The following is a 27469-nucleotide window of genomic DNA, read 5'->3' on the forward strand; positions in this document are numbered from 1 at the left end:
TCCTAAACATTAAAATTAAAGCTAATTTTCGTGCATGAAACCCAAAATCTAATTTATCGGTTTAAACGAAAGTTAATAACTGAAAAATTAACAGAAATTACATTTTTGTGCCTTCATACATCTTCATTCTTCGGCAGTTCAACTTGATTCGCCGCATGAGGAGATTTTCGTTTTGACAATGTAATCGAGAGAAAAGTAAAAAAATCGATCTACTTCACTTGAATGATTTTTACTGCAGCTGAAAAGACTAGGAACGACAATCAACAGACAAAAGAGATGACTTGAAACTGATTTTACAATGTTACTGGTTACAACTAAGATTTGAAATAAACTTGAGGGAATTTAAGAACTCCAGAACGGAACAACGACCTATCTACACACCCCTCAACCCCAGATTCCTTATGAGTTTCTTAGCAACCTTTAGTAAACGTAATTTTCTCCCATAACCTTCATTTTTCATGAGACAAACGGTCTAAAATGAAAAAAAAATCTACGAATGTCTCGAAATTTTTCGATATATAGAGATTTTTTCGATAAATAGAAACAATTTTTCTATGTAATGAACATTGAAAATTTGCTGGGATTTCGATATATAGAAAATTTCGATATATGGAGGGTCGACTGTATAATTCAAATTTAATTGTAAATTGATTCATTTCTAAATTTAAATTCAGAAATGAACCAACAGCTCATTTCTATGCCATTCATTCCTAATCACTTCGACAGGCAGAGACATTTTTGAGCTGCACGTCAAAACCAGAGGGCGATAGTGTTTGTTGCCGCCACACAATAAGAACACATGGTTGATGAATCAAGAGCACAAGTGGAGAAATAGTAAAAATGAATTCTTTATTTACATAAATACATCCAGGATTCGGTATAAAATAAAACAATCGACCGGCTATTTACACAGGCACTTATCACATCTGCGGGGGGGGAACCCCCCTCATACAGGCAGAGAAAAAACATCTTACACGACAGGTTTGATTCAAAGATTTGCATCGCGACGAAAAGAAAATCTTTCCAGCCATTATTTGGTGAAAGGTGATTGGTTTTGTGATTTACAGACATACTAGATTGAATCCTTTTAATTTCTGGCAGGATTCCATCAAACACCCCATCAAAACGTTTCCGATATCTTTACAGTTATTTTTGATTTGTTTAACTGCATCAAACTCGTTTGAACGTTAATCAGGGGTGATTGCGAGTTCATCAAAAAATACCTGAAAGTTTCAGAGCGAGAACGGGGGGGGGGGGGGGGGGGGGGGGGGGGTAATCTTTGACCCTTATTGCTTAAGTGCACCTTTGCCATAGTATTAAATAGTTGTGAGTCAAAATATTGTGTGTACAAGTGATTAAATTTTTAATGGGTTACAAAGTTACTTTTGAGCTGGTGTTATACAAATTATCTTGACATTTCTTTGTCCATCTTAAGAGATAGGTGTCCATCTTAAGGCTCTTGCAGGTATATTTGATGAGTATTATATAATTTAAAAAAATTGCGGAGGTAGGGAGATAAAAGCATAACAAAAAAAAACATAATTCCGGTATTTCCGGACATAAAAACACCGGAAATACTTCCGAAAATACCGGAACACAATCACCTCTGGTGTATTAAACGGTTTCGTTCGTGTGATCATTTTACAGAAGGGTCTCAGAAACATTTCTTTTGGATACGTTTCGTTTCTTTGATAAACATTCGGAAGATACTTATCCAATGAGGGAGTTTTGACATTCGGGAATCTCCGAAACGAATCGCATCGAACTGGAAGGGCATTTGACGAAACTGGAAACTCATGTTACACTTCACCGTTCTTTCGGGATTCAATAGTTCTTTCTGTCGACGTGGGGGTAGGGGGGGGGGTGGACGGAATGTACAAGATGCCCCTTTTGGCGGTCACTCCAATTTCTTCAAATAGGGTAGAGCGAGGAATGTATCCATTATGAAAAGCGGGAACCGGCGATCTCGAAATCATAGATCTCGGGAGGCTTTGCGAGAATGAATTTAACGATAAACATTTGAGTGGAAAAAAAAGACATTTTAAAAGTACAAATTGAGATTTCTTAAATGGAGGCCGTATGAGACCCGAAATTTGGCGATCCGAAATCCAACAGGACTCGAAATTTGGAAATTAAAGTGACAATTTTTGATTGGTTGATATAAACTCCCCTCCATCCCTTTGTTTGAAAGAAAAAAATCTAAAAAAAATAGGCATGAGCTTCCTTTTGCTCATAAGTGATTAGTTACATTTCTTGCAGAAAATTAGGTTACGTTCAGAGAAAAATCGGAACGTTTCGGCGCATTTTTGGGGGGAATAAAAGTTTTTAAACGAAGGAAAATAAACGTGCTCCAGAAATCATCGGACGTATTCCATTTTCACACTCGAATATGAAAATATTTCAGTCGGGCAGCTAAGATCGGTTTACTGGTCTATAGAATTTCGGGGATTTCCATCCATATTGACTGAAGAATCTGATTTGTAGGGGAATTACTCTGTCATGAACATTAGGGAGGTATTGCTTCACTATAATGAGGGACAGTCGTGGAAACCGACACGAACTTTCACTTTGATTTAGGGAAAAAGGAAGACTAAAATGGAATGAATATGCCGTGGAATGTTTCGATCGAGGTAATACTCTAGAAAATATCTCTTCCGGGAAGAATATCCGATCACAGTCGAGCTCGCGTTTCCCGCCGAGAGTGAATCACGTATAAATGTTATAAATAAGTTCTTTCCTAAGACACTCGAGGCAGATGCAACATTTAATGAAAGGACACAACATCAAGTGGAAAAGGAGACTCAAAGTACGAAATTAAGGAAAATGGAACGAGCTGGAAATCGGTATCGATTCGAAGAATGGATTCCACGAGAGGTGACGAAACAGGGAATGCTTTTGACGTGTTGCCGGCTCGAACACTATGATCGGAGTAAAATGAAGGAGGTACATCAAAATACATAGGGTAAGTAAAAAACAGGTACAATAAATCTGTTAAAAATATATATACAAACAGCAATAAAAATAAAATTATACTTGGAATGGACAGCCCAGTTGCGCGTCGTGCGATCACAGTTTGGAAATATTTCTTTTACGACCCCCCTCGCTTTTGGGGGGCGTCTCCGGCGACATTTTCACGAAATGTTAAACGAACCAAAAGCGGAACATAAATAGATTAGAAAACAGACATATAGACACAATATCGTTTGTTCAAAGAATGCTTGAAAACTTTTTTGAAAAAAAAAAAAAAAAAAAAAAAGAATTCTTTTCATGTATCTTATTTTACTGGACGGAATGCCCCCACACTCTACCGGAGGCAAAAACTTTCATCGTATGAATGTTCAAGGTTGGGGCAATTAAAACTTTCAGCAGACCCATTTTGTTGTATGGGGTGTGTCAGACCTTGGACCCTGGAATGATGCGAGAGTACAGCCTGTTGTTCTCGTGGAGGCCGGCCCGCCCGTAGTCATAGCGAGGGGCCTCGGGTGGGGGGCGGCGGGGGGCTTCGGCCACCCCCTCCACCGTGGGGGGCGCTCGCCGCCGAGCATGCTGCCGGATCTCTTCGTAGTTCACGTAGTGGCCGTAGCGACCGGGATCGGGGACTCTGGAAAAAAGAACGGAATCTCGTGACTGAATGCGTTGGAAAGAAACAACGGGATGCATGCATTTTACACAAGTATATGACACATACGTAGAGTCGAGTCATACACAAGTATAAGACTGGTCTCGAAACCATTTTTTTTTTAAAGATCACATTGTCGGTGGGATGAAGAAAACCCTCCACATGGACCTGTCGACCTCATGAAGTTAAAAAAAAGAAAAAAAAAAGGGAGATTAAAATGAACCATCAAAGGAGACTCACGACGTTATTTGAGTAAATGGTATGGTAGCATTTCTAATTCAAAATAGACTGATTTAATATCAGGGGTGATTGTGAGTTCACCAAAAAATACCTGAAAGTTTCGAAGCGAGAACGGGGGAGGGGGGGGGGTATTCTTTGGCCCCTACTACTTAAGTGCACCTATGCCACAGTATTAAATAGTCCAATAGTCAGAGTCAAAATAGTGTGTGTACATTTGATTAAAATTTTAATGGCTTACGAAGTTACTTTTGAGCTGGTGTTATACAAAATTATCTTGACATTTGTCCATCTTCAGGGATAGGTGTCCATCTTAAGGCTCTTGCAGGTATATTTGATGAGTATTATATAATTAAAAAAAAATTGCGGAGGTAGGGAGATAAAAGCATAACAAAAAAAAAACATAATTCCGGTATTTTCGGACATAAAAACACCGGAAATACTTCCGAAAATACCGGAAATTCGGTAAAATACCGGAACACAATCACCCCTGTAATATATAAAATATAAAATATCTCAGTATTCTAAAAAAAAAAACATTCTAATTCCTTGAAAAAAGAATTTAAATAATGCTTATTCATTTTTCATTTGTTTATTAGAACTTTGATTTTTAATGATGTTAACGAGGCGTACACGAGAGAGCTCATAACTTAACTTTGCCCCGAACCTTGAGGTCCTTTTGGTTCAGTGGTTAAAGCACTGGGTTAGCATCACAAAGGTCCGTGGTTCAAATCCCGACCCAAGACAATCGTCCACGTCAGGACAATCCCGTATGCCACAAATTCAACAAATAGGTACTAAGGCAAATGGATAAAAAAATGTCAAGCAGAAGGGAAAATAAAGTAAATACTCTACAAAAGAAAAAAACTGTCATCACAGAATTTCCTCCAGCAGTACATTCCAAATACAGCCATTAGCTTCCATTTCAAATCCATGTTTTTTTTTTTTTTGGGGGGGGGGGGAGGGGGTTCACTCAAAAGCATACCTACCAACATTCAAAGAAAAAAATTCAGTAGATTTTTTCTATGTGGCGCAATATCACTTTTTTCCATGTTATTGAGGGGAAAATAGGGATTTTTTTTTATTATCTCTTAATGTACAATCAGATGCAAGTTCCTTGAGTCATATACAGAGATTAATTACTGAAAATATTAAATGGAAGAATGGTAGTTAAACTAACACTTTTTCAATGAAAAGTTATTTAGGGAAAAGAAGAATTTCAATTATCTGTAAAAATACAGTCATAGACAAGTTTTTTTCAGGTCTTCAACAAGATGTAATCTACTTATTTCCGCCGCAAAGTGCCCGATGATAGCGGTCGTTTGGTATACAACAAGAAATGTCGTAATCAAGCAACATAGGCTTAGCAATGCGTGCGTGAAGCAAGATCGCAAACGTAAACAAGAACTGATGTTGCCAGATTCCAATGTGATAAAGTTTGAAATTGAGTAGGAAACTTTCAAACCATGGAGTAAAAGCACTAAAACGATTTAAAAATTTATTTCAAAGGGGTTTACTTTTTTCATTTTCAAGAAAATCCCTAAATGGAGGGATTTTTTTTTTGAGAGATTAATAAAAACCGGGAGATTTTCAATAAAAATCTGGAGACCGGGAGAAATGTTAAAAATCCGGGAGTCTCCCGGAAAATCCGGTAGAGTTGGCAGGCATGCAAAAGGCATTGCACAGTGCATCGTTGAGGAAATGGTCAGGAAAAGCACAAACCAGACAAAGATGCGTCAAAATTGCTTGAGCCTTCCAACAACATACGAAATGCCATACAGACACGGGCTGCCCCAGGGTCTCGAAAGGGTTTGGATGCAGAGGCGGCGCCCTCTATTATGTTCCAGGGGAACGATTCGCACCCTACGAACAACGATCTTGATAGATGATAAAAAACGGACGATAAACTAAAACTGTAGAGACAAATGGGAGAAACCGATACTCGAGAGAAAGCGGCAAAAAAAAAAAAAAAAAATAAATAAATAAATAAATAAATAAAAAATAAATAAATAAAAATAAAAACAAAATACAGTAGAAGTCCGTTATAACGCCGACCTATATAACGCAATTCTCTATAAACCGCACCACTTTTCAAAAGTAAAGAATAGGTTTTGAAGTTTAAAAAATCCCTCTGTTTTGCTTTGAAAGCATAAAAATGGTCAGGAAAATTAAATGTTGAAAATTTTTCATCTTTCCATCTTATTTCAAAGCTTTTAAATTGAAAATGAGTACTCACAGTAAACAGAAAATACCAGATGGCTCTTGAAAATGCAGCTGTTATGCAAACCATGAAGCTGGCAGAAGTGCAGGATTTTGATTGTGAAACATATTTATTTGTGAACAGCTAATTGTAATATTGGTGCTTTAATACTCATTGCAGATAAAACTCATTCTGAAGTGCTAATATATAGATATATCCTGAATGTTAGTTTCAAAATTTGTGAAATGACCTATATAACGCCAAAACCTGTATAACGCAAAAGCTCTGGTCCCGAGGTGTGCGTTATAACGGTCTTCTACTGTAAAATAAAAATATATAAAAAATTTTTTCGAGAGTTGGGACTAGGCACTCACCTTGAGGTCTCATCATGAACATCCAGGCTGCGTGAGCGCCCATGGACCACCTCGTAGGGGGGAACCTGGAAAGAGAGAAGGAAACAATCATTCTGCGTTCTTTTCTCGACGTTCCAAACGCAATTTCATCCCACGAACCAGACGACTAGAGGTGCCCCTCGCATAACACGATTAACCCTAGCGTCGATGACCAAATTTCTCCCTTGCTCTCAATAACCCGGTACCCATTTTGAGTTCTGCGGAGCAGGAAAATATTGTTACAAATTCTGTAAATAGTAGTCATTGTAGTAACGTAACCTGTAAATAGTTTCCCGTAATAAATATATACAGCCCCCTTTACATTCGGCCAAAATATACGACCCCCCCTATTCTTCTTATCTTATTTCATTCACTGATTTTATCAATGAAAGTGTAGAACCGTGTAGCAATTTCTGGAATCTTTGAGAGCTCTCTTTTCGGTGTGTATATAAACCGTTACGCGTGATAAAAAGTTTAGTTTCAATTGAGAATTCGAACCGAGAGTGTATTAGCTCTGTTTATTGCGAGGCATTTCGCTGTGTTGTTTGTCGTATTTGGGAGTAAATACGTGTGTAAGCGTCGAGTTTACGGTGTTGAGTGATATTTGCTTAATGGCTGGTGATTCATTTAGCAGTTGTTGACGCTCTCTCCTGTACATAGTGTAAATAAATTCTCTGTGTTTTTAATCAAGAACTGTGTCGTCCTTTCGAGAAAGTTGGAAGCCGCAGCGGATCCGTTACAATATATTTCTTTCCGACACCTTTTCTATTTAAATGGAACTTTATCTTCCACCCTCATCTTGGGAAATGTGTGGGTTCGATTTTTATTGAAAAACAAAGCAGCTTATTGTTTTTCCAGCATTTTATGCTTACTAGGGTGTGTCTTATAATGCACTTTTTAAAAAAGTTTTGAATTTCTTACGGGGCACCCGTTTAATTGCTTCCTTTTGATGAAAAAATACACACATAAAAGTTTCATAGAATTTGAACATAATTTAGGGGGTGCTACCAGTGATTAAAATCACATTCATTGTGAAAAAAATGGTGTAAAAATCAACTCCCCAATACATTTTGTCATATTTTTAATCAACGTGAAATTAGGTTGGTTGGGTTTAACGTAACACAAATACCCATTTCTTATAAATACAAAAAAAAATAATAAGCATTTCATGGTTGTTATTCTATGTAATAATGTCAAAAAAGCATTTGAAAGTTCGGTAATGCCATTCATATCTCAGGTTTACACTTTCGGTCTTTTACATTCAGAAATATTGTAATTTTTCTCTTTGTTACTTCCATGTGACAATACAGACTTTTCACTGATTGCTACTTATTATCCAGACTAAATAAATAAATTACAAAAAATAAAAAGAAAGAGAGTTGAAAAATTTTGCAGCAGTGGTAGCACCCTCTAAATATTATTCAATTTTTATTTTTCATATATGAGAATTTTTTTTTCATCCAAAGGAACAAAATGAGAGGGTGCCTCGTGAAGAAATAACACCTTTAAAAATAAGACGCACCCTAATGCTTACGTTTCACGCTGAGTGGTCTGTTAGAAAAAAACGTTTTTCTCCAGTCTTTTTGTGATACTTTATGCATGAGGTTGTACGCTTGGGTGTTTAATACTAGTGAATTCTTAGTACTTCATTTATTTATACTAGTGATGTTCGACTTACGGCCTGCACACCGTAGGGGGCCCGTGAAACTCATACATGTGGCCATTGCATCGAAAAATATTATTTGTAATTTTTACATTTTTATCTTTACTATCATTGGCTCAATCTTTGCTGTCATGGCCTATGACATTCGTAGGCATACTCAAAAAAAAAAAAAAAAAAAAATTGAATAAATAAATAAAAGACAGGCCATATATTTCAAATATGTTCGTACATCAACAAAAATATAAAAAAGCCGTAATATAGCTCTCCACTTCACATCATAACAAAAGTAACTCTGGAGAACCAAAAGGCACAACAATTTTGTTTTGTAATAAAACAAAATCTGGTGTTGATATGATTGATCAAATGCTTCGATGATTTCGAAGCATTTGATCAAAGGGTGATAAACAATGGGTGCGATGCCCTGAACTAGTTAACTGTACTCACAGTTTTTTTTTTTTCATTATTTCCCGATTGATTTCTCTTCAGTTGGGTTTCATTGAGACTCAGGTAGTTTTTGAAGAACTTTGCATTGAAACATTTCTCACATTGCAATACAGTGCCGGCAAAAAAAATCTTTACATTTGGTTGGTAATTAAAAACTTTACATCCAAACTTCTTTTAATGGTTTTACAGGGTTCGTACTCAATTTCAGAAATAAAATGAAGGAGTTTTGGAGGAGTAAAATGAGATTTTGAAGGAGTACTAACGGGCTGTCCTTAAACGATGTCACACTTTTTCTCAAAGTGTCACATGTCATTTTTTATTAACATATTGTTATAATAACAGTGTGATGTCAATTTTTGCCATCCTCTCTCCTCCCCTTGTCACAATTTCACGAGCCCGTCTCCCCCTCAAGGCATGACATCCCTTGTGGATGACCCTTATTACATTATCATAACTGTGATTTACTAAACAATTATTTTTTTTAACACAATCACTTGACATAGTACCCCTTACTTAAGTATTTTTGAATAGTTAAAATATAATTAGACAAACTGACTTTTGCTGCTTAGAGTATGGTGGAGGAAAAAACAATAATCATAAAACTTGAAAAAATAGCCAAGCACCATTTAAGCATGTTTTACTTCACCTTCAACTTTTATGACTTCTATGATCAATTTGTAAATCACATCTTTATGAAAAAAAAATAAAAATACGAAATTACTACATTGAAAGCACCCTTATACTTTCACGCTTGTGACGAAGTTAGTTGTCGATCAAAGTGTTATAAGTTACTATCATGGAGGAAGATTACGTAGTCTTGAACTAAAACAGAAGGAGTTTTGAAGGAGTTAAAATCAAAATGAAGGAGTTTGAAGGGCCCTTCGAAAAGATTTCCTAAATGAAGGAGTATTGGAGGAGTTTTGAAGGAGAGGACGAACCCTGTTTTACTTTGCACGCTCCTTAGAGATTCGGTCAAATACCGAGCGATCGGCCAGATTGTGGCCGAATATTTGGTATTCGGCCCATTCACAAGGCAGCATGCCAAGTAAAATCATGACAAGAAAAAGTTATGTAAAGTTTTTAATTGCCAACTAAATGTAAAGAGTTTTTTTTAACGGCAATGTACAAACTACGCAGTATTTATTTTTCTATTTTCGTGAAGGTATCTCTCATACCCACAGAAATATAAGCATTTCTTTCCAAAATACGATTTTGTTTAAAGGTTTTTGGCTCATAACACGCGAAGTTTACGTCAAACGTTACTAAATTTTCAGAATATTTGACAGCAAACATAATACTAAAATTTGAAATTAAAATATTGAAAATTTGCTGAAATATGAATGCTTAAAGCAGTTGAAATTTCACTACACGTGCACGAAAGATATCAATTTATAACCTTCATAATCCAAAGCCCAGATAGGTCCTACACCTAGTGATAAAATTCCATGATTTTACTTGGCATGCTCCCTTGTGAATTGGCCGAATACCAAATATTCGGCCAAAATCTAGCCGAATATTCGGTATTTGGCCAACAGGAGTGAGAGTGGTCAGAGAACAAAAAGGAGGAAATCTAAAAAAATTTCCTAAAAGAGATGATATCCAAAAAAAAATTCGTGAAAGGGATGATATCCAAAACTGCATCAAAATAGAACCTGGAAGCCGTGATATTCAAAAATTCAACAAAAAAATGGCTAATTTACCAGCTTTAAAGGTAATACGTATTTAATTAAGTATGAGTAATAATTTTGTACAATTTGCTGCATTGCACCATTTTTTGCAAGAGTATTTAATCATAAATAAATCTAAATTTTGCAAAAGAAGCAACAATTTCTAACCCCTGAGTTCTTGAACAAAGGGTTTGGGGAGTCAGAGATCAATCTTGGCTGCATCACACAATAGTGTCAACTTTTTATGTTTTTTAGAGAAAAATAAATTTTTTTCATTAAAATCATATAAGTTTATAGTTTTAAACGAGTGAGAACATAAATTTTAAAATTAGGTCTGTTTGTAAAGTAAAAACTTACAACAGAGAGAGCAATCTAAAATTTCTTTATGTGGTAGAATATACTTTTCATAGTAAGAATGAAAAATAAATAAATATATATGTATATAAACAATTGGTTATCTTTTTCATTGCATTGGAACCCAAAATTTGTTTTTAAAGCTTCCTAATACGATTTCGGAATCCGAAGAACAACTTGCAACTGCCTCAAGAAATCACAAAAATTTTAACAGGCTGTAAAGCCTAAACCGTTTGAGATTCACAATTAATATTTTTTACACTTTCTGAAATACACAAAAAAAAAAACCATGCCAAGTTTCAATAAAATTCGAGGCTGTGGGTGTTAAGCCACATTTTTTGATTAAATTTTGCATTTTTTCTAAAATAAATTAAAGAAATAAAAATATTATTGAAATGATGAATAAAATAAGCAGATAAAAGGTAGCGTATAGTAAAAAACCACCCAACATTAAAAATAATTGAAATACTTTCAGGATGCAAAAAGATTGAAATCTCAAACGAGGCATGCAACTTTCGGCGCAGCACGTATCTGACGTCGTTGGCATGATTCCAAAACATACGTTTTTGGCAGATATCGAGGAGGATGAAGATTCGAAGGGAAAAAATAAAAAGATTAAGAAATCGGGGACCGAAAATTTAAAAAAAAAATCGTTTTTTTTTTTTTTTTTTTTCAATTTTTGAGAAAAATAAGGCATGAAAGAGGCAAAAAAAGGAGGAAAGGTTTAAAAAGCCAACAGAAAAAGCCGGAATTCCGGCAAAAGCCGGAAAAATCTCATCCCTGAGCCGAAGAAAATCATGACAAAAAGTTTGCATGTAGAATTTTTATTTGCCAACTAAATGTAAAATTTTTTTTGCTGGTACTGTAGATGAAGAATTTATTATGTGTTTTCCGAAAAATGACGGTCGCATGACATATTCTACTTTTCCATGATCCTGAGCTAGATTAAAACAGACAAGAGAATAAATGAATAAAAACATGGAAGCCGAAAACAAATTCTTACGATTCGAGTAATGAAGCTGTTTGTCTCATTGGCGACCGAAAATTTCAGACTTTAATCTGATCATATTTTTATAAACAGTCTCAAGATATTTGTTTTTACAAAATAAAATACAGATGCGTGATTTAAAAAATACATAAAACGTTTGAAGTACAAAAAAACAAAATAAATGAATAACATAAAATAAACAGTCAAACAATATTTCATTTTAAAAAAATGGGGCCAAACATGGGCTCGGCTAATGGTTTTGAACTTTTATCTCGCCAAGTGTGACTGAAATTAGCCAAAGTGGCTAATATCAACCAGCCCTGGTCACTCTGAAATTTTAAAGAGGCTCATTCATGGCCCATGGTTACAAATTGACTGCATCATGCCAGTTTTCCTCAGGGCTTCAAAATATAAACCAGCTGCGTCTCCCGGCTTTGCACGGTCTACCTCAAAAATAAAAGTTATGTCAAGTGACATGCGTTCAACACTCAGGCTTGAACAAAAAAAAAAAAAAAAAAATCAGCATAAAATTTTGCGGCAGATTGAGGAAAAATAACCAAATAATAAACATTTAAAATCCCCCGATGACAGGAAAAGCCTCAAAACAAAAGTTTACTTGAATTTTACTCGTTCATATTCAAGAAAACAAAATGGCAACATCTTTTATGTCGATAATTTTCTTCACGCTACGAAACTCAATAAAAGCATTGTTGCGGAAAGTTGAGATGAGGCACTGAATAATTATTTGAATGGAGGAAAGCATTCGAAAAATAGGGATTTTATGCTGAAATCTAAGTGTCATAATTAATAGTTTTTAATTATTATCTCCGCTCATTATCATACTTGCCAATCTTCGAAGAAAAAAAAACAGGAGATTCCACTAGAGATATATAGGTCACTAGCGACATATCTTTACAACAGAATTATTAAATTATGCTTTTAAATAACATGAATACAAAATTTAAAGTGAAATGGGGATTTTTCACAGATGTAAGCAAGTTGCAAGACAAACATACTGCAAAGGAAAAACCAAAAAACAAGGAGTGAATTTGCTTAAAGTTTCGTACATTCCCCAGTAACTACCAAAAAAGTAGCTACAAAAATTTAATTACTAAAATCCAAAACAAAAATATAAAAATAAAATCATATATGATGAAAATAAAATATAAAATAAGTAGGTATAGGGTTGTACATGTTAAAATTATTTCAAACTTTCAAAATAATTGAACTATTTTCAAGATGCAAAAGGATTGAAATCTGCTGCCATTTTTCGCAAAGCACGTGCTTCGTCGAACATGCAATGTGGAAAGCTTCCAAAAAATTAATTTTTACTAAATGGGCTATTAATTGGAAAAATTCTTATTCCCCGACATTGGTAGACAAGAAAAGGGCGCCATCTATTGACAAGAAAGTGAAACTTTTTGATGATTGACTGAAAAAAGTGCAAAAACGGAGAAAATCGTAAAATACGGAAAATCGGGAGATGGAAGCAAAAAACGGGAGTCTCCGTTAAAAACAGTAGAGTTGGCAAGTATGCATTATTATCAGAGGATTCTGTTAAATAGCCAAACATAAAGACGGGAAGATGAGGAATCCATCGATACCTTGCTTGATGGTCAGTTCAACGTCTTTCGGGAGAAGAAGCTCGAACATAGATAGATAGATACATACATACGCTCAGTTTTTAATAATATAAGATGAACGAATGCCACTCACGTATTTCTCCTTCTCCTTGAGCACATTCTCGTAGTACTCCTCCTGGTGGTCTAGGGGGTACTGCCCCTGCCTGCGCTGGTGCATTCGCTGGTGCTGCTCGCGCAGGCTCTGCATGCGCTCCTGCCTGTTGGGGGGGAACCCCTCCACCTCCCCCCGAGGGACGGGGGGCAGGCGCCGGCCCTGCACGTCAGAGGGGGCCCTGGGGGGTGAAGAAGACAACCAAAGCGTGAGGGGGATGAAAATATGAACCGATCGAGGCTATTGATGATACCGTTTATGTACATAACATACAATAGAGTAAGTACATAAGGCTACAATACGCAATCACATTTTTCAACAAAAATCAACTCACGTTGTTTACTTTGACCATGAATGAAAAATGAAAAATAATTACAGTACTGTATGCAGGGTTCGCCGATATATATCAGTCGATATATATCAGATATATATCAGATATTTATTTTGAAAATATCATGATATTTTGACATTTTTGATACTTATTTTTTCAACTACTCTATTTTCAATGTAAAAATTATATTGATCATACAAATGTTGTTCATTTATTATCAAAAATAACCAAAAAAGTTATGTACTATACTTCTAAGATGTATTAATACATCATTGATACAGCAAAATACAGTAGGCTCTTTGTTTAACGACTTTCAAGGGACCACAAAAAATCGACCTTAAGTAGAAAACGTCCTTAAATAGAATGCTTTTAACACTACGGTGGACCATCTGGGACCGTGAAAAGCCGTCGTTAAATAGAGAAAGTTGTTAAATAGAGAGCCAACTGTAATTCTTTTTTGTTTTATATTCATAAAATTATCAGTAATGTTACAATTTGCCTAATTAAATATTACATGTTGGTCAGAAAAAAAGAAATGTCTTATGACTGTGCAGTGTCAGATGCATATTTTTTATTTCTGAATCATATAACTGTGTAAAAGAAGCTAATAGAAGAAAAATGAGTAAAACAGCTAATGCTAAATCAACTCCATTAAAATTGATTAAAAATGTAAAATGAAATATTAAATGTAAATAATGAAAGAAACCTTAATTTTAAGTCTACATATTGTAATGATAATTAAACATTGATTTGAGAATGCAATAAGTTTGTGGCGATTGAAAATATCGGATGTATATCAAAATATCAGATATTTTCGATATTTTGGAAAATATATTTTTGAACTCTGACTGTCTGTACTCTGAAAAACTACTATACATTACTTAAACAATGAATATTAAAGGAACTATTGAAAAATATACAGACTTCATACAAAGGAAGTTGAATTCATTTCTATAACGAAACTCGAAATTATTTATTTAGAAAAACCATTGAAATCGACTTCATGGGGACGCGTTCGGATTTTCGACGTTCTGCCGCATCATCAAATATCGAGAGTAGAGATTCAAGATAAATCTCAACGAAGGGTGTCTACTGATACTGGAATGTTGTATCACCTGATCAGTAGGTAACCTAATACTAATGTAAAAAGCTGAAAGCTCCTTTGTTCGTCACCAAGTGACCATCTTACCCTAATGGCACTCATCTGATTGTGACTGTTCTGAGTCGTTGAACATTAGCAGTACTGAGCAATAAATGATACTGAATTCAAAAAAAAAAAAAGTTAATAGATTGCACAGGGAAAATTTTTAATTCTGCTGAATTGGACAGATAGGCTCTAGGGAAAAAGGAAAGCGACCATACACTTAGTTTGTCTATATCCTCCAATATCGCAAATAGAGATTTGATCTTGATCTCAATGCAGGGTGTCCACTGGTACTAAAAACTTTGGATTTCTGCATAAAAACATAAATTTTCAAAATTTTACAAGGATTGCACTTTGGCATTTTTTAGAAAGACAAAAAACGTATCTTTGATAGGCTGCAATGCAAAAAACATCTTCATTTACTATTTTAGGGATATTAAGGGTTGAAACTTCAAATTTGACAAAATTTATCAAAAGCTCAGTTGGTCGGCTTTGTACATTAATGTACCCAAAAAGAAAAGTTGCATTGAGTTAACAATAATAATAAAAGAAACACTATTAAAAAGCATTTATTTTTTATAAAGGAACAATTTTTGCAAATTTATTAATTATTTTGAGCCCAGTTTTGGTGATTGCTTTGCAAAAATTGGATTTTACATTTTCTAATAATATCAAGGGTGATTGTGAGTTCATCAAAAAACACCTGAAAGTTTCAAAGCGAGAACAGGGGGGGGGGGTGTAATCTTTGGCCCCTATTACTTAAGCGCACCTTTGCCATAGTATTAAATAGTTCTGAGTCAAAATATTGTGTGTAAATTTGATTAAGTTTTTAATGGGTTACAAAGTTACTTTTGAGCTGGTGTTATACAAATTATCTTGACATTTGTCCATCTAAGGGATAGGTGTCCATCTTAAGGCTCTTGCAGGTATATTTGATGAGTATTATGTAACTAAAAAAATTGCGGAGGTAGGGAGATAAAAACATAACAAAAAAAAAAAACAATTCCGGTATTTTCGGACATAAAAATACCGGAAATACGTCCGAAAATACCGGAAATTCGGTAAAGTACCAAAACACAATGAACCCTGTAATATGTAAATTTCATCAAAATATTTGGGTGTAGGAGGGGGGAGTTAGTTGTTCGAAAAAAAAAAAAGATGTTAAAAAACAGCATGGTTTTTTAAAACAACCGTTTGGTTCAAACCAAACAACTCTGACAGGAACAATCAGCACTTTGACATAGAGGGCTCACCTGTCTGATTCCCTGGATTCGCTTCGGTGTGACTCTTCGTCTTCATCCGACCTCCCCCTGGGGTCCTGGGGGGACTTCCCCTTCTTGCCGAACCTGGGGGGAGAGAATGTCTGAATCAGAACGCTTTTCAAACATTCAAGATCTGACGTCCATCATCACGCAGACGAAAAATTGCCGAAGGCAGTAGAGAACAAGTAGCTCGACATGTCGTAAAGTTCTCGTTTCGAGGTCGTTTGACCTTTAACTGTCATTGACGATCTCGTCAAAATCACGTTTAAATGATGATTTGGGTACACAAATTGTTGACAAAAAGAAATACTTTTTCTATTGAATTCTTGCCACTTCGGTAATTAAGGACTTATTTTAATTGCATTTAGGGTTAGACTCGTTATGGCCATGGTTTAGTTTTTAATTTGGACTGTTGCCGAACTTTCATGTTGTGGTTCTAGTTCATGGGAAAAACTTAATCTTCACAATGTTAGAACTTGGAAATGGCACTTTAATAGTTGTTAAATTTAATTCATTTCAACTACAATTTATATATGGATGCTTCATTTGCCAAATCGATTCACTCCATAAAACAAGAAGTCAAGAAAAGTGATGAAGAAGATGGTGTTATTTATAGGAATGAATGGGCCCTTGTGTTATTTATTTGAACAAAGGATTGAAGGTCAACATGACCCCCAACAGAATGGTAGTGTCGAGAGTTCCAACACTCACTTGAAGACGGATCCGAGTCCCTTGAGCAGGCTCTTCCTCTTGGAGGAGCTTTTGCCCACCTGTCCATAGACGTAGAGGGGGTCGATGTGGTCGGCAAGGTCAGCACTGCGGGTCAGCAGGTGGCCGGAAGAGCTGCCGCTCTCGCTCTCTTCGTCCACTGCAAGGTTAAAAAGGATGATTACGATCAAAAGACACAAGTGAATTTGTTACATGGCACGAGCTCGACTCTTGATTAAATTTGCTAACCCTTATCACCACAAGGCAATAAAACTTTTTACGATTCATTTGTTTTTGAAACACCGTAGTAAAGTTTTTGAAACACGATTCATTCGTTTTTGAAACACCGTAGTAAAGTTTTTCAAACACGATTCATTCGTTTTTGAAACATCGTAGTAAAGTTTTTGAACCACGATTCATTCGTTTTTGCACGTTAGGGGTCATTCATTAATAACGTAAGGATTATTTTGGCAATTTTTTACCCTCCTCCCCTCATGTAAGGACATGTAATATTTTTCAAACCCCTCCCCCCTATTCTTACGTAAGATTCTATTTCGCTTTTCAAAATAATAAAATGTTCTTGTAAAAGGATCAGTGACACTATAACTCTCAGTTTGATGCAAATCAAAGATTTTTATTTTTGAAATATATTATATGATGCGATACTAATTAAAAATAAAACACACCATGAATAGTGCGAACGTTTAATTATATTTTACACTATTCATTCTTCATAAAACAAGCAAAAAAACAGCTCATCCTAATATGTTTTTTCTCTATAAAAAATCGACTTGGAAAATATTACCTAAGAGCGGGTTTGACCCCTCCCTTTCCCCCCAAAATAAGGGTGTGTAGAGATTTTTCTACCCCCCTTGGGACCCTTACGTAATTAATGAATGACCCCTTATTGCCTTTCTGAAGTTAAATGATCTTTCTGAGAAAACTGTCAAAATATTCCGAGTTTCAAACATTTTCGCCTAATACATTTTTTCATGAACAACATAAAAATAACTTATCATCAACAAGACTCGCAAACTTTTCTCTCTTTTTAGATTTCCTTTTTCCAACGATGGTTTTGTCTTATGGCTGCTCGAAGCCACTCTGGCAGTAGTTCTGTTCTGTGCCATTGTCCTCAGTCAGAGAGAGAGAGGTCCGATCATGCATATCGAAGGTCTGACGTTCCTTAACACTTTGAGGTCTATGCCCGAGCCTCACTCGGGTTTCCGTTTTTGGTGAAGCTAACTAAGCCCGAGATTCTATCGGGGCCCAATATTTACTCTCTTAGCTATAAAAGTACGAGTTATGTACGTTTCTAGCCTTTTTATATATTATCTACGAACCTTTTACTTTCAGAAAAAAATTATAGATGGCACTAAAAGGCAGAAATAACTACATGAAACGTGATTAAATTGGGGTTTAAATTCGAATTTGTGTTTTGAAATGTACCATACTACAGCAAATTTTATTAAACCTATTTTCAGATAAGATTTAGGTACGATTTTAATTCAGTCTATGTTAACTTAAAATGTTTTTTTTTTGGTTAAAAATGATGTTTTCCTGTGCAGAACTTTTTTTTTAAGTTTCAAACATGCTTTTTTTGCTAATTTCTTACTAAAAATTGATTTTTATTTCATTTAAATAGATCCTTCATTACGAAAGAAAACATCTCAATATAATGTAATAAAAAAAAATTACCAAAATACACATCTTCCAAGTGTTTTTTAAAAAATCATGCAAAGTGCTAAAAATATGCGGTTGAAATAGCTCAGACCTGAAAGTGTTAATGACGATTGCTGCTCTTTTTGCCAAGTAATTCCAAAACAATTTTCATTTGCTTAATACTAACCAAGAAGCATATTTGCAAAATATTCTCAGTATAGAACGTGACATAAAGAAAACTATCTAAAAACAAAAAATAAGTAAAGATTACACATTTTCTCCGCTAGTTCATTGGTGAACTGTCAATTTTCAAACAACATGCTAAGACTTTACCCCACCCCCAACTTCATGTTTTCCCCACTCTGTACATTTTTTATCACCGGTCCTACAGAATGCGTAAAATCAGTGTTCTAGTGTAATGGAGGAATGTTAGAACATAACCACAAACTCATCAAAATTTTGAACCAAGTGTTAATTAGAGTGCAGTATTTTTCTTTTAAAATGGGGGATACATTGCTTTGGGGGTACATTAATGAACTTGTTTATGTCAAAATGCTAGAATTTTTATTCATTTTTCTTGCTTTTCTGATGCCAAGGGAATTGTATTAATTATACTTCCTTATTTTTTATGTGTGGGGATTCACCATACTTTGGCGCTACACGTGTAAACCCAACATCCCAGTTCTTGCACCACTCCAGCAAACACAGAGTGTGAATGTAAACAAACTTTGCGGTTATCAGTAAATCTAGCAGTTAAAAGAAATGCTTTCATCGAAAGGAATAACGTTTCAACGCATCGCCGATGCCAAGAAGTTTTTCAGGAGTTTTTCCAATGAATTTCTTCGAACAGCTCAACTAAAGAATACAAAGAAGGTAAAGCATCTGTTATTTGCTATTTAAGCGCCGGGCTACCGATCAATGATCTCTTGCTTCGATTTTCGCTCTCTAGCTCTTCAATTCTGGGTTTGCTGCCCCAGTAGTCCTCCTGGACTCTGATGCTAACCTGGCTTCTGATGCATGCTTAAAGAATACCCACTTGTTGATGGTGGATGCAAGGTCTTCCATGTTCCTAGTACAATAGAACTTCTCAGTAAGGGACAACAATGGGACGGAAAATTTTGTCCCTTAAATTTAGGAGAAAATTATTTTTAGGATTCTCTACAAACTTTTGGAACTTGAAATTTTTTTTCTAACATGCTGTATTTTTCCCGAATTGATAGATGTTAATGATCTACCTGAACGTGTTTCAAAATTCGGCTCAGTTTACAGGGTTCGTACTCAATTTCAGGAATAAAATGAAGGAGTTTTGAAGGAGTAAAATGAGATTTTGAAGGAGTACATACTAATGGGCTGCCCTTAAATGCTGTTGCAATTTTTTTTTCAACACCTTTGACCCCCTACCCCTTTGTCACACGTCATTTATATAAACATATTGTTATAATAACTGCATGATATCACTTCTCGTCACCCTCTCTCTTCCCCTTGTCAAAATTTCAGGAACCTGTCTCCCCCTCAAGGCATGACATCACTTGCGGATGACCCATTTTACAATATTATAACTGCCATTTGCTAAACAATTATGGTTTTAACACAACCACTCAATATAGTACATCTGCTTATGTATCTTCTCTACATAGTACAAAATGAAGTTCCCAAAAAGCGTCTGTGTGTTTGAACTCGCAAAACTCGAGAACTACCCGGCAGATTTTGCTCAAATTTTCACAGTTTGTTCCTTTAAGCTCTGAGAAGGTTTGCAGACCAGTTCAAAAACAATTCGATGAATAGTTCGTTTTTTATTCCAATTTAGGCCCGATTTTCATAAATTCCCGAATATGGGGGTGAAAAATGACTCGCAAATAGCAATATTACATGCGTTGGAAAGGGAAGAATTTTCCGCGTTCTACGCCATTTGTTCCAATGCTCTAACTTAATTGCGGCGGGAGTTATTTACGTTTTTAGCTCGATTTTTTTCAGGCTTAGCTGAAATTTAGGCACTACTTTCTTCATTAAATCCATCAATAAAAAGTGAAGGAATTGTCCCACAGTTTTCTTTCTGACAGCATTGGAAAGAGCTGTTTTTTTTACTCCAGATCTAACTCGACCTAAGGTCGAAAGTTTAACCCTCTATCTCTATTAGAAAAAGAGTTACAAGCGAATGAAATGAAGTTCAAAAATCTGTTCTCTGTTCAAGTTTTTAACCATTTTATTTTGGGTTTCCACGGTAACGCTTTTTGAATCCATTATTTCCATCTTTCTCATTTTCAATTCTGAAACTTATTTTATTTTGTGTTTCCATGGTTACGCATTTTAAATCCATCTTTCTCATTTTATTTTAATTTCTTAAAAGTATTTTAGTATCTGTCGTCATTGTTTGGCGAGAAAATTTTGCATGATGGTTTTTTTTTTCTTTCATTTAATCCTGGTTATTGAAAATACTTCACTGGACACAATGGTTTTTTTCAAGGTAGACCGAGCAAAGCCGGGCAATGCAGCTAGTTAAATAATAATTAGAGAAACTGACTTTTGCAGCTGAGAGAGTGTGGTGGAAGGAAAAGCAATAATCATAAAACTTGAAAAATAGTCAAGCCCCCATTTAAGTATGGTTCACTTCAGTTATGAAATGTCTTAGTCATCTAATAATATTTTCACCCCTTCGCCCATGTGACAAAGTTAAGTTGTCGATCAAAGTATGCATTTGAAGTTACTGTCACAGAGGTAGGTATAGTACATTAGGACTATGTAGTTTTCAACTAAAAACGAAGGAGCTTTGAAGGAGTTCAAATCAAAATGAAGGGTTTGAAGGATCATTCAAAAAAATTTCCCAAATGAAGGAGTATCGGAGGAGTTTTGAACCCTGATTTAGTTGATTTTTCTCTAACAGTTTATGTACCCCCCCCCCCTCCCTCCCTACTAGTAGTAACCCTGTGGAATACAAATAGGAGTGGGTTGGATGGATGTTCTTGAGGCATAGATTACAGTCTGAATTTTTTTTTTCATAAACTTCTTTCACAGGGGCAGTGCCTCGATCTGTTCTTTTTCAAAAAATAAATTGCGTGTTTTGTATGAATGACTCAAGCTGGAAAGAGTCGAACTCTCAAGACGCATGCTCGAGAAAGAAATTGTAGAAATATAAAATAAGTAGTTCTTAGTTTAAAATAAAAAATGTAAAACATTCAGTGTCTGAACAATAGCTCCCATCTGATTGGCAGAGAGCGAGAAGCTCATTTGCATGCAATGTTGTTAATGGTATGCAATGGTGTTAATTTAGTCTGTTTATAGAGTAAAAGTTTACAACACAGAGAAAATTCTAAAAAAAATTTATGAGGTAGAGCATACTTTTCATAGTAAGTATGGAAAATAAATAAATATATATATATGTATATAAACAATTGGTTATCTTTTTTCTTGCATTGGAACCCAAAATTTGTTTTTAAAATTACGATAAAAATTTAAATACGATTTTGGAATCAAAAGAACAACTTGAAGCTGCCTCATTTCATCAGGAAATCTCAAAACTTTTAACAAGCTGTAAAGCCTAAACCATTTAAGATTCACAATAGATATTTCTTACTTTCTTAAATACAAAAAAAAGTAACCATGCAGGGTTTCAATAAAATTCGAGGCTGTGGGTGCTAAGCCACATTTTTTGATTAACTTTTGCATTTTTTCTAAAATAAATTAAAGAAATAAAAACATTATTGAAATGATGAATAAAATAAGCAGATAAAAGGTAGCATATAGTAAAAAACCACCCAACAATAAAAATAATTGAAATACTAGCAGGATGCAAAAAGATTGAAATCTCAAACGAGCCATACAACTTTCGGCGCAGTATGTGTTTGACGTTGTTGGCATGCTTCCAAAACATACGCTTTTGGCAGATATCGCGGAGGATGAAGATTCGAGGGGGAAAAATAGAAAAAAATAAGAAATTGGGGCTGAAAATTTAAAAAAAAAAAAATCTTATTTTTTTCTGATTTAAAAAAAAAGGCTTGAAAAGGCAAAAAAAAAAAAAAAAAAAAAATCTTATTTTTTTCTGATTTAAAAAAAAAGGCTTGAAAAGGCAAAAAAAAAAAAAAAAAAAGAGGAAAGATTCAAAAAGATAACAGAAAAAGCTGGAAAAATCTAATCCCTAAATGTATCAAACCAGAGATGGTAAACAAATCTGCACAATCAGTACAGAAACTTTACTTAAACTTATCTCATTCAATAAATATTACATAATGAGTATATTATTATGCTGAATATTATATAATAAATATAAATAAAATATTCAGCATATATTATTTATATTTTATTATATACTAGCAAAAATACCCGGCGTTGCCTGTGTTAGCAATAATTATGAGAAACAATCGTTACTTGCATTTGTTTTCTGTTTTAAGTGAAAGAACTTAAAACACACCTTTTTGACGTGATTTAAAAAAACCTAGCTTCTTCCTTACTCATAAAACTAAAGTAGCAGTAAGTAAAAAGAGCAAAATAATATTGATTTAGAAACGAAAACACGAAATTTAAGCGTATACAAATTTGAAGAATTTACGAAACATGAAATTAAACTTCACATGTTTAAAAAGATTTATCAGTTAATACTTATTTTTTTTACATGGAATTTTACCTTCTCTGTATGTCAATTGAAGAACGAACTGTTTAAAAAAATGTAGCCGCGCGCCCGTGATCCCCTTAAACTTGCCTTAGTTATTTTGGAAAATTTCAATTATTGTGGGCTCTAGGTGCGATTTAAAATGTTACCGAATTTGCGGGAATCGTTTTGGGATACCTTGGATAATGCTCCCCCTCCTTACTTTGTAAAACGGTATGTTACTAATTTTTGTTAAAGAGATAGTGTCGCCATATGCTAAGATACTTATGGTCACCATAAAATGGCGCTAAACAATTTCATCCGAAATGTTCCCAAAATAAGTAGTAAAATTTGGCGATGGTTTGAATTTGCACAAAGTCATATTAATGAAAGTTTTTGTGCTGTTTTTGGATTTGCCTAATTTAGTTGCTGGATTATTTTACAGTAAAAAAAGTTTTTAAAGATTCTTTGATTGACGATATTTTGTTTACATGGTGAAAACTGACAAACATTATTACGTAGTATTTGACTTCAAAAACCGCGACAGTTGAAAAAACTGCCAAATACTTCCGCTACTAAAATCTTTCAGCATAAATTTTGGCGAGATTTCTGCTGTTAGATTGGATGATGATTAAAAAATCCAATAAGCACAAATAATAAAAAAAAACCCATTAATTACCCTAAAATTCCGTTTAAATAGAAAATAATCAACCAAATCTAGTTATTATTAGCCAATCTTGGGCAAAAAATGTTACTTTAAGATTTGACTTGAGAAAAGCCTCAAACTGTCAGACGAAGCACAAAAACATTCAACAATTCTAACTATGAACTGGGAGTTGAGATGATACACTAAATAATGAATTGGGTTGAGGAAAGCCTTCGAACATGGAACAAAAAAAGCTCATAAGTCGTTTTTCATACAACTTAGAACTTTCTAACAGATGCCATCTTCAGCAGAAAAATAAGCGCTTTCGATGGACACATAATTTTAATATGTGCACGTAATTTTTCACCGTCATATTGGGGCATTTATGCAAAAATTTGGACAAATTAGAATAAAAAAGGAACTATCAATCGGATTTTTTTCGAACTGGTCTACAAACCTTCCCAGTACCAAACTGAACAAACGGTGAAAGTTTCAGCCAAATCTGCCGGGTAGTTTCTGAGATCTTGGGGAACAAATTTACCAAACTCCATTTTTATATATATAGATTAATAATTATTTATCATATACAAATTAAGAAAATGATAATAAAGGAGGCGTCACTCACGCGTCTCCATGGAGGGCGGCGGCGGGGCGTCGTAGGAGCGGTCCACCGCCGCCCGGAAGCTCTCGTTGCAGCCGCGGCTCCTGGCGCCGCCCCTGGAGGACTGGGCGGCGGCCCTGCGCCGGGCCTCCTCGTCCTCCCGGTCCAGCTCCCGCATCATGGTCTGCAGGCTCTCCAGGCTGCTGGACTTGCGCAGGCCCAGGGACGGGCCGCGCTCCGGGTCCGACTCTGCGTAAGGACAAAAGTGCTGTGTTAGGTTTCTCGCTTTTTACTGTTCAATCTGCATTACATTAATCTAGTATCAGTACTTTCCTACATCGTATTTTTCACCAATTTCTAATCGGAAATATATCGGATGCTATCTTGCTCTCTTTTTGTCCACACGTGTGAAGGTCATTGAAGGGGAGTGGCACTGATAACCACAAAATGTCTATTTGAGAGATATTCTCACCAATTCATTTAAGTGTAAACTAAATGTAAATGTTTTTACTCACTTGTATTTCTTTAATAATGAATATGCAGTAAATCTTGTTGTCCCTTTAAAGGACGCTTGTTTCAAATCGCGTATCGGGAGAATCGACGTGTAAACATCGGATTGACTTCGAACGACGTGTTTCGTTGGCACGAGGGGATGTGTGACGTAATCTCCCGCTGACTCCGCGGCAAATCAATTGTTCTGGAAAGATCCAGATGGCTCTTACGTAAGCATATCCAGAGTGACGTGCCGCATGTGCGGGGGTAGGATATAAGCAGATGAAGTGAGAAGGAAATCGCTCTCTTCTGCTCGCGTTTCTCATTTTCGACAGACGATAGTCGCCTTTTTAAGAGGATCCTTCGCTGTTGAAGCGACGTCCCAAACTTTGGAGATAGCTTTTAGGATTTTGCCAAGAGAGTTAGGGACTTAGAATTTTTTTGAAACATTTTAGAATAATTCTTGTTAGGGTGTCAAATATTTTTTTGGAAAGATGTTCTTTTGGAACATGAAGATTGATTTGAGTATTGTTGAAATCCCTCATGCTTGCTTATACCATTTACAAAAGTTTATTTAATGATTTACAGTTGTTAATTATTAGATTTATAAATAAAATGATTTAGCTTTTCAATTTGAGTTCTGACATTTCATTCACTAGATAGCTGCAGAAATGTGAAATGGAAAGGCATGTGCTACCATTTTTGGTGTTTACCTTCCTTACGGGAGTTAGAGACAAATTGTTAGTTCAACAAAGTTAACGTACAATAAATGACAAAAATGCAAAAAAAAAAAAAAAAAAAAAAGAAAAATGTGCAGTTGTTGCACTTCACTTGCACACAGCAGGACAGCCGTGTGTACCGTCCCCCCAAGGGGGTGGTGCACTCACCCGCGTGCTGCCTCTGCCGCTCCTCCTTGGCTCGCTTGCTGCGCTGGTAGGTGTCGGTGCTGCGGGCGTCCAGCTGGGCGTGCCGCTTCTCCGACATGCTCTGGCGGCCGAAGCCGTCCCGGGCGAAGCCCTCCCCGCCGCCGTCCTCCGCCAGCGACAGCCTGTGGGGGAGAGAGAGAGAGAGAAATCGTTATTCATACAAGGACGGCAACCGTTGTTAGCATACTTAATGAGTTATTCAGAAACGTCAACTACCAAAATGCATGAAGATTTCTAAATCTACACATAAATCTTTTTAAAATATAATAAAGCCATTTATTAAGGCTTAAATACACAACAAGATAAAAACAAACAACTAGTAAATACAAAAAAAAATGAGTGGGCTTTAGGGTATATAACACCGGAATTAACTTTTACTTGACATTCAGTGAAACCAATTAAAAAAGCACTTATCTCACCCAGCGTCTCACGATTCTGTACAAGGTATAGAAATATGGCTTGAACAACAACATGCAGGTACAAGTAGCCATGATGGGATAAGCAGCATGACAAACTTTAACTAGGCAAGATAAAAACCGATAAAAAACCCCCAACTCCCGAACCAAATCATTTACATGGATCTATTTCTATGGTTATATCTAAAACTGATATAAATTACTACTACAACATGACTACGTTCCAAGACTACCATCCAAGATGAATTCTCCTGCAAGCCAGCGATCTTAAATACCTGCTTTGAGGCACATGTGCAAGCCTGATTGGTCACAGCCCAGATCGCTGTTGCTGAGTAAAAACACTCTATAACTCATCCATGAGGAAACTAAAACAAAACGCCACCAAGTGGCAACTAGAGCAAGCTTTATTACATCGACAGATTCAATGAATGTTGTGCTAAGGCAGCGATAGCAAACTCATGAGTGTACTATTTTTTTGTTCAATTCTGGTTTTTATTTCGCCAGATAAATCGTTTTCATTCCAATACTGAATTTTATTTTATGTATATTTGTACTTGTACTAAAAATCTAATTCTTTAAAAAATGGAGCATGAAATGATGATGATTATAGGGTTGAAGTTATGTTAGAAAATATTGATAAGTTGCAAAAAACAACAGAAAGTTACACATCCAATCAAATTCCCGGTTCAATTTCGGTTTTCATTCAGACCAAAATAATGGTTTTCGGTTCAAGTTTGAAGCCGAGAAATTATGGGTAAAAAACATCCACTCACTGGCTGCTGGCCGGGGCCACGCCCTCCGGGGCGGGGCCGACCTTCTTGAGCCTGGGGTCGTACTCCCCCTCGATGATGACGGCGTCGCCCGTGGCGCAGTACGCCTCCCTCTCGTCAGTGTCCGTCACGACCATCTGTGGCAGGCGGCACGTCCTGACGTCGCCCTCCGGATCTCGGCCGGTCAGCCTCTCCAGGACCGGGTTGCGTCCGGGCGGCACCCCGATATCCGCCGGGTCGTCCTTCGTGCCGTTCCAGGTGCCGTCCCAGAGCGACGGGGGGAGGTCCCCCTGGGGGGCACCCCCCACCTCCGAGGGGGGCCGGGACGCGCGGCGGGCGACGGTGAGGATGACGGCGTTCCGGATGGGGCCGTCGGAGCGGCTCATGGCACCCCGCAGCGTCTCCATGGCATCAGTGTTGCTGGTGCCCAGGAGGGAGATGCCGTTGACGTTCACCAGCTGGTCGTCCGTCGAGAGACGTCCGTCCTGGATGGGAGAGACACCGAAATCAAAAATCGAATGTCCGACCCTTTACGGCAGGATTAGTTAAAATTTTTTGAAATGCAATAAAAAAACCCTTAACATTTCATACTAACATGGACTTTATGGTCAAAAAAGTCTTTCTTAGACATTTT

At 36.1% G+C, this 27469-nt stretch overlaps 1 protein-coding gene across 1 annotated transcript in view; it reads right to left on the reverse strand.

Moving 5' to 3' along the window:
- Positions 1-3393: 3393 nt before the first annotated feature.
- The window catches only part of LOC129232656 (partitioning defective 3 homolog), a 98328-nt gene continuing 74252 nt past the window's right edge, over positions 3394-27469 (reverse strand). Inside the window, exons 13-20 of the mRNA XM_054866788.1 lie at positions 26839-27320; positions 25611-25771; positions 24256-24480; positions 16747-16903; positions 16027-16119; positions 13281-13479; positions 6431-6495; positions 3394-3601 (exon numbers count right to left, since the gene is read on the reverse strand). Coding sequence (XP_054722763.1) covers positions 3394-3601; positions 6431-6495; positions 13281-13479; positions 16027-16119; positions 16747-16903; positions 24256-24480; positions 25611-25771; positions 26839-27320 — 1590 coding nt within the window. The remainder of the gene's footprint in view (positions 3602-6430; positions 6496-13280; positions 13480-16026; positions 16120-16746; positions 16904-24255; positions 24481-25610; positions 25772-26838; positions 27321-27469) is intronic.

The sequence above is a fragment of the Uloborus diversus genome, unplaced genomic scaffold, assembly GCF_026930045.1.
Source record: "Uloborus diversus isolate 005 unplaced genomic scaffold, Udiv.v.3.1 scaffold_13, whole genome shotgun sequence".
NCBI lineage: Eukaryota > Metazoa > Arthropoda > Arachnida > Araneae > Uloboridae > Uloborus > Uloborus diversus.